General features: G+C 35.8%; 1 protein-coding gene across 4 annotated transcripts in view; it reads right to left on the reverse strand.

The window, feature by feature from the left end:
* Positions 1-274: 274 nt before the first annotated feature.
* RHOT1 (ras homolog family member T1) overlaps positions 275-20,694 on the reverse strand; it is a 58,771-nt gene continuing 38,351 nt past the window's right edge. The window contains exons 15-21 of one of the 4 annotated variants that reach the window (XM_008147756.3): positions 19,795-19,925; positions 18,656-18,739; positions 16,926-17,045; positions 15,349-15,551; positions 14,218-14,313; positions 12,569-12,691; positions 275-1,381 (exon numbers count right to left, since the gene is read on the reverse strand). In XM_008147756.3, coding sequence (XP_008145978.2) covers positions 1,264-1,381; positions 12,569-12,691; positions 14,218-14,313; positions 15,349-15,551; positions 16,926-17,045; positions 18,656-18,739; positions 19,795-19,925 — 875 coding nt within the window. In that variant the 3' untranslated portion in view covers positions 275-1,263. The remainder of the gene's footprint in view (positions 1,382-12,568; positions 12,692-14,217; positions 14,314-15,348; positions 15,552-16,925; positions 17,046-18,655; positions 18,740-19,794; positions 19,926-20,694) is intronic. The other 3 variants (XM_008147757.3, XM_008147758.3, XM_008147759.3) reach the window with 3 other exon arrangements.

Genomic DNA, 20,694 nt, shown 5'->3' on the forward strand with positions numbered 1-20,694 from the left:
ACATTTCTCAGAAGAGCAAAGGGTGAAAGTCCGTGCTAAAGGAGAAAATAAACATGTGAATCATAGTAGAAAGAACACAAGTGAAGTAGGTGCAGAGGAAAACAACGATCTAGACTTTGACTTCCTATTATACATACATATCATACTTGTCTTCTTTCCTAATGAGTATTATATTTTTGTATAAAAGTAACTTTCAAGGTAAGAAGATAGAAAGCACAGGATTTCACTTACGTCTATACAGGAATATTTACTTTGTAAGACACAAAACCCAGGATCACAGTACACAGTGGTTATTTATTTAAATACTTGAAAAGGTCAATGATGGAAAAAATAGGTTTATCATGAGTTTATATTCATTAGATTTATTTTACCATTAAAAAAAGTGCTGCTTCTAGGTTATCCCAGCCAGACATAGAACACTTCATGATACATGCAGCTGCTGAAATCACTAGGACAGACACAGCCCTTGTAGAATGTTTTACACTTTGGGAGGAAATTCAATTGTAGTGGTGACTGTTTATTTGAACTAAAAACATTGATAATATACAAATCTTTTTTCTCATTTGATTGAAAGGGCTATAAAATTCAACATCCTGACAAAGGAGGCAACATAATCGCGTAGGTAACACCTCTAATTGCCTTTAGCTCCTCCTTCCTTAAAGGCGAGCCTCATACTCAGCTATACAACTGTCTAGCTAGCATGGGCGGCTTCAAGGCTGGCCTACCCAAGTGACTGAAAGAAGGTTGTGCTGGTAAGCTGACAATGACTTGTTTGCTTTTAGAAACGGAGAGAAAGTGGTAAATTGTGCCTCGGGTACCTGAAGGACCCAAAGATCATTCTGAGTAAATGTGAAATAAATAAGTGATCCATGAGTAAATACAATCTCTGAGCTGACTTAAGCCTAGGAGAGTGAGCCAACTGAGCACTAACAATACCATGTAGAAACATCTAGAAATATCATTTCTAGAACTCAGTTTGGGAGACCATATCTTGCCTGAATATGTACATTATTTACAAAACATTCCCTTTTGGCCTCTGGAATTTAGCCACTTTAGTCTGGCTGTTAAGCTGTTTCTTTCCATATGCTAGCCAATACTGCAGTTACAACTATCGTTAAAATACTCTTATGCACGACTTACAAATAATTAATAAAGTAACTCTGCATGTACAAATATGCCAATATTTCTAGCAGAATTTAAAGCATTCAGAATGTACATAAAAGTATTTGTTTTTGGTAGGGGCCAGTATTTTTTTGTTTTAGATCATCGCTGTTTCAATAATGCTTTGTACATGGCAAAGCCCAAAACGGCAAAAACAGTAGCACCAAAACTTGCTCGAAGCCAAAACGTGGAGCTCTTGAGGTCAGCTTGTGTCACGTGCCTGTAGTCAGAAAATATAATTAATGTTTAAAATATGACTAGTATGAAAACACCAGTATTAACAGTCTACTTTTAGGGAAGTATTAGCACACTTGTCAGGCTAATTGCATACAGTAATGCTTAACCAAAAACATTTATCAGTATAGCCACATGTACAATGCTTAGATGATCATTATCTTACAATGTGGACATCAATAAAAATAACTCTTTACAATGAACTACGATTTGAGAGTAAACAACATTTAAATTTTTATACATTTTCTTCACATGGGAAATGGAGAACTTAGACAAATCATGTACCACTTTTTAGTACCACCATGGTCCTTCAAAATGAAAGGGAAGACTGGGATCTCACAATTTTGAGAATCAATTTCAAGGAACTTAATGTGCAATCTTGAGTCCCCAGGAACTGAAAGCTATCTTGTAAGCAGTTAAGCGACAAGTGACAATACTTTTCTAAGAGCAATGCTTAAAGTCAACTTTGGAAATATTGAGCCCCATAAAAATTTACCCAAAAAATAGCAAAGGGGGTGGGGAAGATTTACCAGTTTGCATTAATTTGGTTAATGCTGATTAAAGAAAGGAAAACAAACAAACAAACCTTGGTATTAGTTAGACAGGCAGTGACAATGGTATCAACTAAAGGACATAGTGTAACATGATGGAATGAAAAGTAAATGATGTAAAGAAAAAAAAAGCCATATTATGCATGACAAGAACAGGGACAGCCTGTACCACAAACTGAGTTTGTGAGCATGCTCAGTTAATAACACTGCTAAGCACCCTCAAGAGTCTCAAGTATGACAGCTTACCATGAAGAGGATAAAGCTTTAAAGCAAAGGTTGGATCATTTTATTCAAGCGTCTCTGAAGTTTTAGTTAAGTGAACACAATTGAGGTTATGTAGAATTAAGAGCTTAGAGAGACTGTCTAGTTCAGGTTATTTTACAACTAAGTTAAACAGATTTGAAGCAAAAATCATACATCATTAAAAGACCAAGACACTGACTGACACATGCAAAAGAGTTAAGAGCCAAGAATAGAAATTGTATAAAACTACTGTGCCTCAGTAATAGTCAAAGAGTGATCAGATTAGTTATCACGAAATGCAATCTGAACATTCCTGGAAACAAGACTATACTACAATCCAGAGTGCGCCATGCTTGGCACCCTGGCAAAACAACACTCAGCACTCCGGTTTCTTATCCTCCCCAGTTTCTATTAAAAAAAAAAATCACTCCTTACATAATTATTATTTTACAAAGCAACGTGATAACACAGATTCATTCCACCTTTCGAATTAGTCCTTTCAACAGGCAATGTATTATTTATTGATTTGTTTGTTTAAAGTTAGGGAGGAGACTACTTAGGTTTGAGTTTTTCCAGCTGGAAAAACTCCAACAAGGCCAACAACCCACTGCTTGTGGGAAATGTTACCTGGCTTCAAGAAAAAGTGGACCATGAGATGACTCCATGAAGATGGAATCTTCAACAGAGCTGACGGCGTGCACCTGGTGAGTAATACTGCCTTCGTCGTCTGCTAACAGCATGGCACCCCACTCAGCTACCCGGGCTCTTAACCTTTTATACACATGCACACAGTTTGCAGTTCACAGCAGAGCTCACAAAAGAAGGGGACTGAAAATAACGTCTCTCAATTAAACAGCCCACACAGAAATTGAGTTGCCACCCTATATGATACATCTTATGCTTTCTATATTTAAAATAAATGTATTCTATAGCAAATTGCAAAACTTAAAAAAATCTGTATGTACTCTTTAAACACTCGCATAATAGGCAAGGAAACCTGAGGCTGTAATATACGTTCTTTACATATCCCTCAGAGGCTGGTCTTGGTATATCCAAAACACTAAGGGAAGCCCTTGAAACCAATACCTAAGCCAGCGGTCACCAACCAGTGGTCCATGGACCACTAGTGGTCCGTGAGGTCCAAAGGTTGGCAACCGCCGCCCTAAGTAGTACCTGACAACATGTGGTGACCATAAGTATTCATTCAAAATGAGGCTAACAACTATTAATCAGAAGGTTTATAGATGTTTCTAATTTCAGACTACCAAAACCTACAAAATACATCTGTGAAAAATTGAGTCCAACATCCCAAATTCATAAACTGTTATGATCTTATGATGAGGGTTTCAAAGTTTACAATTCCAAGTCAATAGGGATGAATAGAATTTAAAGTGAGAACACAGGTTAAACATGCATTAGAGATTTTGCTTCGAGCTTTGGTGTCTGTGTGATTTTTGTGTATTTTCACTGATGGAGGATTTTTCTAAAGATTTTTACATTTATTTTTTAACTTAGGGAGAGAAAGGGATTAGGATTAAAGCTAGCTACAATCACATTAAAATCAGTCAAAATAATTTCTCATAAATATTCAAGTATGGAAGCTTATGCACACAGCTCCTTTTATTGTATTTTAAGAAAGTAATACCATTAAAAAAATAATGTATTCTGACTTTATTGCTTGGTTTTCTTTTGCATTTTCAGATAGTAATTATTTTCCCCAAGCTGTAGTATAACTTTCAATAGGCAAAACAGTTCATATTTATATACAAACAACATAGATACATGCTCAAGATATAGCTAGTTAAAAATTGAAGGCAACTATTAACTCCAAATATATTTTAATGATTCCATTAATGTTACAGTAGTTGTTTCAGGCTCTTTTAGTCATGGAAAACCACATTTCTAGACACAGAAAAGCTACTTCGAGAACTATTTCATGCCTTTGCCATGTGCATTTAAAAGCAGCACCAACTAGGCTCTATTTACAGAACAGAAAGCATTTCTAATGGATGGCACATTTGTTGTTGCTTAGGTAACTGAAACATCTGAATAAAGAATAGGGCCATCTTGCACTGGCTGGCGTGCTCAATGGTTAGTGTCACCCTGTGAAGCGAAGGGTCACAGGTTCAATCCCTGGTCGAGGTGTGTACGTGAGGCAACCGATGGATGATTTCTCTCTCACATTGATGATTCTCTCTCTCTCTCATCAATGATAAATATATCTTAATTTTAAATAGCTACATTATATTCCATTATCCTAATGGTGGCTATTCTTGATTTACTGGTGACTATAACTAAAGTGATGAATAACTTTCTATATAAGACTTCTCTCTATATTTAGAATAGTTTCCTTAAGATAGTTTCCCAAGATGAATATTACAGGGTTAAAAAAATGTGTGTGTGCAAGTGTGTGCATAAAGGTTCTTTTTTAAATCTATTGCTATGCCAGAATTATTACATTTTCCTACTCTATTTGGAATAAGATAATTTAGTTCAGCAGTATCTCTTTCATAACATAAGAAATGATGACTAACTGCTGAAATATAACCTTAATCAATCAATTTAAGCTTATTAGAGCTTTCAAGTTCGTAGGCGGATGCTGGCTTTGTGTCTGAGAAGTGCTTGAAGGCACATATGTCCATCAGATGACAAACACTTCTTGACACAGATGTGGGAGCCGATCACTATATTTGGGCTTGGGTATTATTAAGGCTGCTACTTAATAAGGCAGAGAAAAGGAAATGTTTCAAAATTCAGGCAATAAAGAGTTAAATTAAGAATTTTCTTTGTGGTCCTAGCCGATTTGGCTCAGTAGACAGTGTCGGCCTGCGGACCAAAGGGTCCTGGGTTTGATTCCGGTCAAGGGCATGTACCTTGGTTGAAGGCTCCTCTCTAGCCCAGGCCCTGGTTGGGGCACGTGCAGGAGGCAACCAATTGATGTGTATCTCTCACATTGATGTTTCTCTCTGTCTTTCCCTCTCTCTCCCACTCTCTCTAAAAGATCAATGGAAAAAATATCCTTGAGGATTAAAAAAAAAAAAAAAGAATTCTCTTTGTGAAGAGTCACACCAGGCATATAACAGAGTGACCAAAATTCCCAACTACTTCTGCACAGAATGCCTTAAAGCAGGCATACAAGATGCTTTTGATTAACTCTGCAATTTATGGTAAATATAAGAACATGACTAAAAATCTTTATTGGTTAAATGTATTGAACAAATAATAAAAAAAGGGAATGTTATCAACTGCAATATTTCAAAACATAAAATAATCAAATCCCAAAGGGTTCAATGGCATTAAACCCATTTTAGCTACTCTCAAATAGGATATGTTTAATTTTTTTATTATGTGTCACAGGACTATATATCTGGGATATGGAAACTATATTAAAGAGATCTAAAAATCTGCAAAAATTAGAATGTGTGGAAGGGGGAGTATTCAGTGAGATCCAGATATCGATTAACCATGTCTTGGGTTGCAAGCTATTATGCAGAGGACAGAAAAGTATAGTAGAACATACGGAAAAGCGACCAAGCTAAGAGACTGTAGGAAGAGTAGTTCTACCCAGACTTTTTATCAGGCCTCCCCTAAAGCTTGTCAGAAACAAATTTGAATTTCCTACTTTTAATTTTTGTCACTCATCATTTTATCCTTTCCAAACACAACTCAGAGGTGTACAAATGCACTAATGTGAATGATCTTCTAATTTTATAATTCTATCCATCTATGTATCTCAGGTATGAAGTTTCAAGTTAATACTTTGAAACAGCCTATACAATGGTCATGCATGTAACCTAAAGTTACTAGGGTTCATACGTATCATATATAGCTTTTTGCTATTTCAATTACCTAGCCCAAGTTAAAAACTGTATTGAGGTCACCAAAACTATAATTAAGTTTTGTTTTTAATAAGTCACATTAAAAAAAATCCAAACCTCCCTGCTTTTATTTCTCTCAATGCTTCTTTCTGGTGAAGTATTTTTTAAATATTTCTAATAAAAATGCTTGTATTGTTAATAATAATTTTAATAATGACAATTTTCCTAATTGAATTAGTAGGCATGAATATTCTAATAAGATATTTCTCAAAATAGGTTAAAAAATCAAAATATAGTATATATACAATGAAGATGAAGTACAACACAAAAGTCATAAGAAAACTGTTAACTGAGCATGCCTAAATAGTAACACACTTTGGAAAAGGACATAGGTGTGCATCAATGAAAAAAAATGCTTTACCAAGCATTAGAATAAAAATTTAGATGATCATAGGTACATGGGAATATGCCATGGGAAACATAATATATAACTACTGATACTTAAAGATTAGATTAGGCAAACTCCACCTTGTGTGCCCTTTAATATACTAACCAAATGGCAAAAATATTTTAAATTATATGCAGTAGCAACTTACTTCATGAGAATCTATAATATGATCTCCTGTATAATTTTAAACTATGATAAGTATCCAAATCCAAAGAAAAGCCTTGTAAGGACTTTCATACAAAGGAATATGGAAGTTTCATATAAAACTAAATGCAGGACAGACTTACTTTCATACAATATGCTACTATAACATAATATCCTAAGAATTCTTATAGCCCCAACAGAATCTCTACAATATTAAGATTTCTAGGAACCTATCCTCTTCATAAAGCAATCCTATGAAAAGGTAGTTCATTTTGGTATGACGAAAGTAAAATTATTTCTTAAAAAAGGGGGGGGGTATTACATTAAATAAAATGATTTTAAATTATGTAAAAGAGGAAATTAGGTGATTATTAAAGCAATATGGGCAAATGAAGTAAGTCATTAACAAATGGCTTAAGTGTCATATACATCCAATTTTAAAATATATATTAAAAATAGGGCAAAAAATACAATGGATATGACTGTCCATCATATCTTTGAGTCTCTGGAAATACTCAGTGTGAACTATCCTCTTGGTTGCTAAAGTAAAATGCTGCCACTGAGCTTAGGAAGTAACATGAGTCCTAGCAGGTTTGACTCAGTGAATAGAGTATTGGCCTGTGGACTTAAGGGTCCCTGGTTCGATTCCAGTCAAGGACACATGCCTGGATTTCGGGCTCGATCCCCAGTAGGGGGCGTGCAGGAGGAGGCAGCCCATCAATGATCCTCTCTCATCATTGATGTTTCTATCTCTTTCTCCCTCTCCCTTCCCCTCTGAAATCAATAAAAAAATATATTTTTAAAAAAAGAAGTAACATGAACAAATAATTTAGATGGCTGGTGCAAATAATAAAATGGAATAAAAGAAATCCTAAATCCAAAGTAAATATCAAAGAAAATCTCACCAAAATAATAAACTGTAAAATAAACCATTTTGGTTGAATTATAGGGTAGGATGAGTGGGTATACACAGAAAACTACCTGGGAGAAGGATTGAGAGGAGTTAAAAAATGACTAAATGGCACCGACAAACAAATGAAAATGAACACCTAAGGAAGGGACAAATTAAAGTTCAGGGCACTCTATAGTATAGTTAACATCTTCATACAAAGTAGAAGTGTCTGAAGTCAGAAAAATAATAAACTAAAATCCTGGGTAGTTCAAACCAACAATCAAGCTCACCCCTTCATAATCATTTTAATACTTTAAAAGGTATTTAAAAATAAAAATATAATCAAAAGATATTTTCCCCCAGTAACATGATTTACACTGATATGAAAGCATTACCAAAGATTAAACTAATCTGACCACATTAATCATGCTCCAAATGTATTTAAATCAAAATAATTCTAGTTATTCATAAATTATTCTATAGGAAAACATAAATTTATCCACATCTGAAGGGTGAGCCTGTAATTACCCAAGTTACATGTCAAACACATAGTTTAACACTTGTCTCAAATGTTGAAATCACTATACATTCAATTAAATTGGTAAAAAAAGAGGTTCCAGCACTTCCTTTTTTGGCATGAGACTACGTAACCAAAGTTTAAAGAAAAAAATTTTGAATATAATATTTAGAAAGGTACTTAAAGGTAGGTCCATTATTTTCTTCATCTTCATATTTTGCCCCAGCTCACAGCAGATCCTCTCCAAAGCAGGTACTTAAATTAAGTATTTAAATAACTAAATCAAAAGGAGGGGTTTGAGATAAAGGGAGTATGTGGTCTCAAACACGCATTATCTCTGGAAGTCATTTCTAGTTCAGGGATAGAAATTAAACAAACAAACAAACATATTTTATTGATTTTTTACAGAGCGGAAGGGAGAGTGATAGAGTTAGAAACATCGATCAGCAGCTGCCTCTTGCACACCTCCTACTGGGGATGTGCCCGCAACCAAGGTACATGCCCTTGACCGGAATCGAACCTGGAGCCCTTCAGTCCGCAGGCCGACGCTCTATCCACTGAACCAAACCGGTCAGGGCAGGGATTGAAATTTTTATATGCACAATAAAACTGTGCTAACTTGAGATCAACCTATATGTACCAGTATTTGTCTACCAATTTCTTTGCAGAAATTTGATGAAACTTTTCGCTTAAATCAAAAATTTAAAACTGTTCTTTTCAAGTTCTAAATAAAAAACTAGGCATGGCAGAGTTATAAAACCAAAGACTTGCCGAAACCGGTTTGGCTCAATGGATAGAGCGTCGGTCTGCGGACTGAAGGGTCCCAGGTTCGATTCCGGTCAAGGGCATGTACATTGGCTGTGGGCACATCCCTGATAGGGGGTGTGCAGGAGGCAGCTGGTCGATGATTCTCTCTCATCGATGTTTCTAGCTCTCTATCCCTCTCACTTCTTCTCTGTAAAAAATCAATAAAATATATTAAAAAAACAAAAAACAAAAACAAAACAAAAAAAAAACAAAAACCAAAACCAAAGACTTAAGAGTTAGTATTGAGTGAGAATCCCTACTAAATTACAGTGAAAAATTCTTAAATGACTTGTATTCAATGAATCATTATGTAACATTAAGATATACCTAGCCTGGCAAACCAATGGTGACCAACCACGAAAGGTGCCAAAACCTGAGAAATACTGGGATAAGGTGACTCCATTCTCACCCCATTGCCCGGCAACTTTTTCGATTTTTTTACGAGAAAGGAGTAAAATGGGGAAGGGGAAGAAGGGTTAAAAGGCATTTTCATTTCTTAGGTGTACTTTGTTGTGTGTATACCTACATTTTTACAATTTTAAGTCCTATCTTAAGACTGAGGTTGCAAACTGGTGGCCTGTAAACAGGTTTTGTTTTTTCTGATTTGTACTTTTAAAATTTACTATTTAAATAACAGAAAATTTCACATAAAAACCCTGATTTCTAGTCTCATAGAATCAGAACACCTGGCAACACCAAGTCTGTGCAATAACAAAAGTCCAGAGCTGAGTTGCGGGGCCTCTTTTAGACAGGGCACTCACAGTCCCCACCTCTCTCAGTTCTTACACTAGCCACCTTCATTCATTTACATTTTCTATCCAGATCCTGCAGGCATTTAACTTGGGCCTCCACTCCCACCAACCTGACTTGTATCCTTTTGTAAACTAGAAGAGACTTTAATATACAACTTTTAAATTTCCACTGTACTTCTATGAAATAAATTATTGAAATACTACCAGGGATCAGGAAGGAGTTCTTTAAAGGTTTTCCTCCTCTTCTTTTCCATTCCTTCCATTCTTGATTATCAGATATCAGTGATGTATCTCAATATTACCATTAAATTATTTCTAGTTTATAAATAAATATGACAAAATGTACTGATTTCTGCTCGAGGATCACTGTATAGAGTAATATATTATGAGCAAGTTGATCCAATAATGCACACCCAACCTATTTCATTTGGAAGCTGACTAAACTGATCTAAGAATAAAATTGTCATTAAGGTGCAGACAATAAATTAATCTGCAATTCTGGACAATCAAGGATTTCTAGAATAAATAAAATAGATGGTTTGTGATCAGCAATTACTAGGTGCCAAGGTGGTTCACCAAGAATAAAACACCAAAAAGATGTCACTTCCTATTTAGATAAAATCACCATGCTGGTAGATGAGAGGAATGTGGTAGAGAGTATATGTTTATTTTTAAAAAGCCCTCCATGAAATCTCTCATAAGATAAACTATAGACTGGATAATAAAATATTTTTAACTCCAAAAATAATCTTTCCCCAAGAATTCTGAACCCATGTCGCTGAGAAGAGTCCTCTAGTGGAGTGCTATAGGGCTTGCACGCTTTTTTTTTTAGCTCTCTCTCCAATCTCTGGGTATTGGACATTATTTTTTATCAACAACTGGAAAGATAAAGAAGACATATCTACAAAATTTGCAAATAACACAATGTTGAGAGAGATATATAATGGGACAAATGACAAAATAATGTTTGAAATGACTGAGCTAGAACAAATGGATAAAAAAGAATATGACATTTAATAGAGATACATATGTATCTGCAATTAGATTCAAAGAGTCAATAAAAATGGCAAATACATAATTAGAGAGGAGGGGACACTGCCTTAATAGCACGCCATATGAAAAAAAAATCTGGTTTCAATTAACCCCAAGATTAAAATGCATCAACAGTGGGATGGGGCTGCTAAAACCTTAACTCATGCAATAGACAGGTGCTGTCCTAACCATGGCACACGACTGACCACTGTTCTGGACTAGTCAGGTCACACCCGGAGCACTGGTCTCCATTCCAGTGGCACCTTTTAAGAGGTATTCTAAAAAACCTAAGGGGCTTTGAGATGAGGACAACCAGGAATGATGAAGTCACTAAACCATCTAATTTAAGAAAAGGCTGAAAGAAATGGGGATGTTCTACCTGGAGAAGAGAAAATTAGGGGAGACATGATGGTCGTCTTCAAATGTCTGAAGGATTGCTATGTTGAAGAGGGAGTAGAATAGTCGTATGTTGTTCTAAAGGGCAGAACTAAAACTAAAGGAAAGAAAGTTATAGGGAAATAATTTTAGTTAAAAATAAAATAAAATAAAAAGCAAAAAACCCTCTCCAATGAGGAAAGCCACCAGCAGACACATAGCACTCTCTCAGGAAGACTTGCAGAAAGGCATCCTAATGGGAGGTTAGGTCAGAAGAATATTAGAATCCCTTCCAACTCTACCATGTCCAAATCAGAGCTCCTGAACGTTGTGGTTTGAACTAGCCTGCAGTTTCTCAGACAGGCGCCATGAGAGAATCTGCATCGCTACTTTAGGAGGTGCCATTCACGGGACAGAGGCAGAGCTTGACCACCAAATGGGTGTGGATCCCTTCAAACCAGGCACCTGAGATGGCTGCATTCTTATTCCAGAGCTGCTAGGGCTCAAAGCCTCCCCAAAGCTCATTTTGAAAGATTTCAAAGTCCGTTTCTGGCTCACATAAGCTACAGTCTCCCTGTTTCATAGCCACACCTACTATATTGCTAGTAGACACAAACTATCCTGCTCATCTGGTACAGTCAGAGCCGAGCCCTCAGCGAGAGTCCAATGGTAAACAAAATAACTGACCCATTTCTCATCAAAGACTACTGAGCTTGAGCATCTGTCTTAATCAAGGCCAGTTCCCAATGACATTTGAATGAGTTCAAAATCCTAATTCATCCTCAGACACATAAAAATTTAACATTAGATACAAATTAATATTACATAGGCTCTTAAATGCTCACAAAATGTAAAATAAATCTGAATAAAGGTAGCATGACCAGAATAAGAATATAACCTCCCAAGTTCATTGCTTTGAGGGAATGTATATATCCTACTTTTCTTTCATTTTTTCAAAGCATATTACTTTCTAGGCATATGTCATGTTTTGGACTCAATTATAAAGACCTCAAAAACTAGTACTATAGATCTTTTTCTTTTCCATATTCCTTTGAATCCTTAAAGTTGGTTACTATCCTCATTTCCAAAAATGATGCTCTTTCAAATAAACATTCCAGGCACTTAAAATAGATAATTTGTTCAAATCCAAGATATTGTTCACATTGGTATGGGTTTAATAAATTGTATTATTTGAATGTATGCTAAATACATTATAACACTTGGGATCAATGTGTCTTTTCCTTACTATGAATGTCCTAATCTATTTCTACAACTCTCAGCCAAAATCTTTTAACCTCCTTATACATATTATCCTCTTAATATGAAAGATACTTTAGCTTCCTTAATGAAAAAAAAACAACCCAAAAAACTAAAATGTTATAGTCCCCTAAATATATCTATGAATTTAGAGACATTACTAAGAATGATTCCAAATCTAAACACTGTCACCACGGTGAGAATTTTAATGGAAGTTAGCTGGGCATCAGTCAGCTCATTGTCTTTGTAAGTAAGTATCAGTGTAATAAATAGTTATCCACTATTTCCTTTTGTATTTTAACAGAATGCCTGGTACCCAGTAAATAAAGTTAAGAACCTGTTAAGAATTGCAGTGAAGATTTTGTTCTTTATAGATTGCAGCAAGTCTGAGTTGAGGAAGTTCTGACAGATGCAAAACGTACACCTGTTGCAGGTGCACATACAGCGTAACCGGGCATGGCTGCGAAAACACACAGAAGGACAGGAGTTGAGTTCTCACTTACAAATATGGCACAGGTCAGGGTGTGCCAACTTAAAAAAAATTTAGGCATAAGCAACACTAAGGAAAAGGATAGTGTGGGGCATGCTAAAGTTGTGCAGAATTCCACGTATATAAAAAATATAGTAAACAGCTATAGCTCCCGCCTCCCTCCCTATAGAAAATCTAAGGACAAGGGAGATGGACTTATTATTACAGGAGTTTTAGTGGAATAAATATGCACAGCAATAGCTGGCACCCTCATCTAAATTAAAAAGAAAAACTGAGTAAGCCATAGCACCCACCAAACGGACAAAATTTACTAACATTTAAATAATCATTCCCTCCTCCTCCTCCTCTTCCCTCAGCATACACACATGCCTGAAAACCAGGAAGAAGAAGAGTGACAAATACACACAAAAATCAAAAGACGAGTATTTTCAAACCCTGAGGAGATATGAACATCATCTTTGAAATATCAAGCACCTTGATTCCCAAAGGAAATCAAAGAGCTTCATCTTGAACAAAATATAGGGTTAATTTCATCTGCTACTATGAAATTCTGGGTAAGGATATCAAAATCAACAATGATCCAACTGGTATTAGATATGAAATTTAGGGAGGCTTTCTGATTCCTTTCTGGTTGAGTGGAGTTGTACTAGTTGGTACAGGCACATGGGGCAACCCATTTCACCTCCGCCCTAACAACCAAAGTAGGGGGTCTCCAATGGCTGCTCAGTGGTCAGAGCCATCAGACACACAAAGCCTGAATCACACTGCCCTGAAGAGGTACTGGTGCAGAACCCCCACAGAAGAGCACCACCTGATGAATCAATGCCATCACTTCCTGTAACACCTGAACATTTTTGAAAGGCTTCTCAGTCAAAGGACTGGCCCAATCTGAGTTGGCTTAGCTTGTGAGATCGGACGAGACCACAGGGCACAGTGGCATGGTTGTGAAGATTTAGCAGCATCCCAATAATGCCTAATTCCCAACATGAAGAAAAACAAGAATTAATTCAAAACTTGACTTGTGATGATGAACATATCACTGCTACTAAGTCACTGCCAGCTGTCATACTGGAATCCATCTTTTATTTTATAAACTGAGTCAGACTGTTCAACATACACCGGCTCCACCCACCAAAAAGGAAGGGTGCAAAGTATGCTTAGCAACAGGGAGATGCTTCATGAGAAGGAGTTTGGGATTAACCATATAAACAAGTGTCCAAGTATGTACATTTATCATACACACACACATATACACACAAAGTGCAGTAAAATATTAAAAGGTACAGATCAAAAAGGTGCAGTTATTTACAAGATAAAATAGTGCATTTACACAGTAAACAAAGGACACCATAATACATAGTTAGGCAGTAAGCCTGACCAAGCAGTGCGTTTCTGGATAATTACTAAATCTTAATTATGGCAAGAAAGGAGACTTGCTCATCTATAAGAAAATGTTAACAAAATCCCACAGAAGCCATAAAGAAAAAGTAACTTACAAAGCAGTTTTTAGAAAGACCCAGACTTTTCTCAAATTCTCTATTCTATCAGTGTTGCCCGTGTCTCGGGAGAGTCTGTCTCTGTAATGATCCTCTCTGTAGATACATATATGAGAGTTTTAAAGCAAAGGTAAAACATAAATAAGGCTGTGCTTATCTTATAGTAATAGAAATGACTTGTCTTCCAACATAAATAGAACTGCAAGGGTTTACTGCATTTTTTAGAAAGTATTAATTAGTTAATGGAATAGCAGTAAAGTTAACTCTGACTTGAAAATTCTGTAACAAATGAACAACTTTCTGAAAAAAATTCAGCTTATAGCAATGTTTGATTACTCTTTCATACTGTTGTTTTCATAAGAACAATAATTTAGAGAATAACATAATTATAAATAGAATAAACTATAAAGTCCCGAGAAACGCACTGCCTGAAAACTATCTTGTTACAAAACAGAATTTATACATAGTGCTCGAGGAGAATGCCATTAAGAACCATGCAATTTTAAGGCAGTTAGTAAACTATGAAGATGACCACAGTTATGTGCTTGTGCATATGCATGTATAGATATACAATAAATGTACATAAATGTGGTATAACACAATGTAAAACATTTATATAGCAGGAATTCCAATTATAACTACTTTTTATAGCACTTAAAAAAGACATCATATCCTGAACTCAAACATACCCATAATTTAATTTCATAAAAGATTTTAGTATCCCTCACACACTCAAGGTCAATTAATCAACAGAAAAATATAAAAATGAACTTTCTGTTCATATGGAAATACCTTACAAGCATAAAGCAACATGTGCCAACCCCACTTTATTACAGTAAGACTGTTGTTTTTTAATGCTGGGTGGGGAGCTTAGTTTTATTATACTACCCTATTAAGATAGTTACAGCATTCTCAAATATATTCAAATACTGTCAGCACAGTTCATATAAATTTATTATGGCACCCAAACCAAACTTGCATTTTCTCAAATTTGTACCTTCTCATTATAATCTCTTTCTGTTGCTGAACAACTTCTATGGACAAAGGTTCCATCCTCATGGCTAATAATGGCATCATGCAATGTCGTTATGAACCATGCAACATGAAAATGATGGCAGAGTAAGTACTTACGGGTACATGGCCATTGTTGTCAATTTAACAAAGATATCTTTACTGGGTGCCTCAGTGGTATTGCAAGTGAAGGCTTGTGGTGGAGGCATTTTGTGTTTCCTGCAGAAATCAGCAGGTGAAATACTATATTCTTGTTTAACTTCATGCAGGTCTGACTTTGCAGCTATGATTAAGCAAGGTATTCTGCTGTCCATAAAGTGTTGCTGTGGAATAAAAAATGAAACAAAAATCTGATGACAAGTTAAAAAATTACTCTGTTTAATTAAATGTATACTAAAATTTTTCTCTGGATAGGCAAAGCAACAATAGTGGTCCAGGTCAGTCTCGTAATATGACCAGGGCCACTTTTCTAATGCTGGTAACAATATAAACCTGTAATGCTTCTTCAGATTAATCGAATTTGAAATTTTTTTTAATGAAAAAGACATATTTTGAAATAAAAAGAAATTCATATAAAGTCCTCTATCCTAAAGCACACTATTTTCTTTTTTCGTATTACCTTCAGTCCTTTTAAAAAAAAAAATTTTTTTTATTGACTTCAAAGAGGAAGGGAGAGGGAGAGATAGAAACATGAATGATGAGAAAGAATCATTGATTGGCTGCCTCTTGCACGCCCCACATTGGGGATCGAGCCCGCAACCTGGGCGTGTGCCCTTGGCCGGAATCGAACCCAGGACCCTTCAGTCCGAAGGTCGACACTCTATCCACTGAGCCAAACCGGCTAGGGCTACCTTCAGTCCTTAGCACATGCATTTATATACTACATGTTTATATAGTGGCCGTCATGCTGGATATAAACATTTAAAAATATATAATACTGAATCTCCCATGTTTTCAGAATTCAAAACCATTGTTTTTAATGGCTGTTTAATAGACCACTGGGTTATTTTATCTTAATTTGGTAAAGTATCCTCTCCTATTCTTAGACATCTAAATTATTTCTAGTTTATTTTTTTATTATTAATTTCTTTATTGATTAAGGTATCACATATTTGTCCTCATCCCCCCATTCCCATCCCAAACCCCTCCCCACGCATGCCCCCACCCCCCTGTTGACCTTAACCACTGGTTAGGCTCATATGCATGCACACAAGTCCTTTGGTTGATCTCTCCTCTTTACCCCCAATTTCTAGTTTTTTGCTATTAAAAATAATGCTAGAATTCCTTTGTACATATAGTTTTATGTACAAAAGAATTAAATCTTGTTAAAATCTCAAAGTGACTAATAACTTTTCAAGCCTCTGGTTTTCCCCCTTGCTGTTATTATTCATGATGGACCTGGCAATACACAATCCATGTGCATCCCTAACAGTCAAGAAGACCTTCCATTGATACAGGGGGGTCTTAACCAGGATATTCACATCAGAGTCATGCATGGAAAAAAATGTTTTTAAATATACAGATGTCTGGGACCCTACCACCTCAGAACAAAACCAGAACCTTTAGGGACAGGACACAGATGTATATACTTTTTAAAAGCTCCACAAATGATTTTCTTGGTTAGAAAACACCACATTACAATTCCATTAAACTCCATATAAAGTTAAACTTAGTTATACACCAAAAGAGCAACAAACCTTAAAAATCCTGGCACAGTATTCAAAGGATTTGGGATTACTGACATCATATACGAGGCATACAACATCACAAATGATCTCAGCCTCAGTTAGAAATTCCGATTCTGAGATATCATGCAACTTGTAAAAAGAAAAAGATGAGAAACATAAATATCATAATATCAATGAATAATTAAAATCATGATGTTTTACTATTTGTTTAACTTAACTTCCTAATTAAAAGATACTAGTTAAGCATAAATTTTCAGACCATTTTTAGAAGTGGGAAGTGCGGATAAGTATCTTCTCATTTTGTAAATTAAACTTGGTGATTAGGATTTACAAAGCAAAGAACTTTTCACACTATGCTCCACTTGTTCTACTTTATTGCCGGCACTTTTTTAATGTTAACTATAAAACTTGTAAAGAAATATCTATGATATGATAATAATCCAACAAAGTAAAATTCAGGACTGAGTTATAGAAGATAGTGCCTCTTTGTTGAGAAGAAAGGGAAGTGTAGAGTCAGAAGTGACTAAATATACTCCAAATAAAACACTATGATAACATGAACATTCAGACGTGAAAGATGCTAATTTACAAATAATACTGTAAGAATAAAAACAGGAAAAATAACAGTCAGCAATATTTACTGAGTACACAGGTAAAGAATAGGAGATAAAGTTTAATAAGAAACTGGCAAAAAACTTTTATCATAGAGTAAAATTCAAGTGATCATTTGTCTGGCAGAACCTGTTAGCAGTTTCTAATATTAGCTAACTTAAGAAACTCAGGCTCAGAGAGAGTAAGCCACTTGCCTGAGGTAACACAGCTAATCAGTGGTCAACCAGCGTTCAAAATGAAATGTGACTGGGTCAAAAGAGAACATATAATCTCTTTCTACTGCATTTCATAGTATCTTTTCAGTTATACCCTTCTTTCATTCATTTTTCTTAGGCTCACACATTTGTTAAATATACTCCTTCCATGCTAAACAGATACAACTCAATTCTGATTACAGACACACTATCAAGCACCTGCACTAAGGTTTTCATATTAATTTCTACTTAACAGTAGAGGATAATATCCTATCTAATAATAGAGTAACATGTAAATTACCATCACTCCACTATGCCCACGATTGGGCGGCGGGAGGCTGGGGGGCAGGACTCGGGGTGGCCTATCCGGCCATTGAGAGGCACGGATCCGCTGCCATTGAGGGGGGCTACCCTGCTGTTGAGAGGCGCAGGGGGCGCCCCCTGCGCCTCTCAACAGCAGGGTAGCCCCCCTCAGCGGCCGCGGACCATCAAAAGCGGGGGAGCTGGGTGCCTGTCTGCTCCGGCACCAGGCCTTTCAGAAGCCTCCGGCTTGGACAGGCACCCAGCTCCACTGCGAAAAGCGAAAGCGTGTCGGGGACCCTACACGTGCATGATTCAATCATGCACCGGGCCTCTAGTTTTAAAATAAAAGGGCAAGAAAAAGTAAAGAAGAGTTAATATTTTTACTTTCTTATTGTAGTATAACATACAATTAAACACATAAATAGATGAATTTTTACTTATAGCTATACCCTTGTAATCACCATACATATCAAGGGAATTAAAATTAATTCCAATGAATAAGCCAGGTGGGGAAAAAAATCACATGCAAGTTCCACATACAGCCATTAAATTAAACCCAATTAGTTTCCAAAGAGTCTTTTAAAATATACGTAATAATTAATAATCTTTATATACCAGAAAACTTCTTACCAATAAATATTTCTCTTGTCCATATACATAAACAGTGTTAATCGCATAGTAGGATTTATGATCATCACGAATTTTCTTCTGCCTCTGAAAACAACCAAAAATTTTAATATTTATAGTAAGATATTACAGCAACTAGTTGTTATCAATACATATACCTGTGGGTCTGTCAAATAAAAGGGCATTCTTCCCTGCACTATGTATTCTTTTTCAGTACAAAGGAGGTATTGACTTTATGTTTCTTAGTTCTTAAGGTCTAAAACAAAAGATGCATTTGCTCAGCACTAAATGAAGGCAGTGACTGAAAAGGAAGTAAACTACATTATTGAAACTGTATTCCAGAGCCGCCTGCTGGCACTTCTCATTATACTATAATTTTATCTGATATGAGAATCATCTGGAAATACGCCAATCTCCTTACTTAAAGCAGCAGCCAGAATGGGATTTCAGCATTCCATTCTAAGTCTTTATTGTATATTTACTTCATGCCAAGCACTGTTAGGACTTTCACAAGTATATTCATTTAATTCTCATCTAAACACTGGTTAAAAAAAAAAGAAAAATGATAGCCAACATAAAAAACCAAAGATAGGGTGATGAACAATAATAAAATATACAGATGACATATTATATAGAATTGTACACCTGAAACCTATATAATTGTATTAACCAATGTCACCTCAATAAATTCAATAAAAAAGAAAAAAAAGTATATTGAAAAATAAAGAAACAAACAAGCAAAGATAAAGCTAGTTCAACAGAATTATTGTTACACTTTATTTAAAAAAAAATATATATTTTATTGATTTTTTACAGAGAGGAAGGGACAGGGTTAGAGAGTTAGAAACATTGATGAGAGGGAAACATCGATCAGCTGCCTCCTGCACACCCTCCACTGGGGATGTGCCCGCAACCAAGGTACATGCCCTTGACTGGAATCGAACCTGGGACCCTTCAGTCCGCAGGCCGACACTCTATCCACTGAGCCAAACCAGTTAGGGCTATTGTTACACTTTAGATTATACTAATATACTATACATGGGTTACTGAGTTATATAATTATCTAAAAAGGTTAATAGCTATAAAAATTATGTAAACTCATGACTATAAGAATTTGTAGGATAAAACTGTATTTTTCTCACCATTAAGTTTCTTCCAAGAAGGGCCTGAAGAACTCCACTTTTCCCACAGTTTTTCATCCCAATGACATTACATCTGAACACATTTCTTTGAGTCTGTTTTTTCTGAAGGTCTATCTTTTTATCTCTTGTTACTAAAAATAAAAATAAAAACCTAATTATGTACCACTTAGACTCACTGAACTTAATTTACCTTCTGCAAAAGAGGGTATTGCTACTTTTCTCTTATCAATAAATAAACATACTGTACAACAGTCAAGCTGTGTGTGAAATAAAGTACTAAATATGATACAGAAGGGCCTCACTTAGTGGAAAAGATGCATTTCTGAAAAGTTGGCTGTAAAGTGAACTTCTAGTAACAAAATTAAATTTATACTATATAATGAAAGCCCAGCGACCAAATGGCAGAACTACCGAATGACTGGAACAACCGCAGCCCCCTGACCTGGCCAGCCCCATCCCAGATCAGCCCCGATCGGGGCAGGCCGACTGGACCCCACCAGTGCACAAATCTGTGCATTGGGCCTCTAGTTTAATAATAAAATAATACATTTCATAAGGAAAATGATATCTTAAAAATAAATTAAAATTACAATAAATATAGCCAACATTATATCTCACCTATTTTTTTTTCTGTGATAAGTTATTGTCATAACGAGTTACAAGCTAAAAGATGCTCTCTGGAATCTGCACTCTCTTGGATCTATGAGTGGCAAAGGGATATGCACTCTGGGGTTAACTGGCCTTTCCAATGGAAATCTGTAAAGGAGGCAGGCCAGGAAGCAATGCTGTATCAGCAGAGAAATGGGGCATCTCTTCTTGAGGTAAAGAGACCTTAAGCTATAGCTAAAGATTCAATTGCAACAAAGCTCACCAGAGGCAAAAACGATAAAAAACACATAT

This window comes from Eptesicus fuscus, chromosome 20, assembly GCF_027574615.1.
Source record: "Eptesicus fuscus isolate TK198812 chromosome 20, DD_ASM_mEF_20220401, whole genome shotgun sequence".
Taxonomy (NCBI): Eukaryota; Metazoa; Chordata; class Mammalia; order Chiroptera; family Vespertilionidae; genus Eptesicus; species Eptesicus fuscus.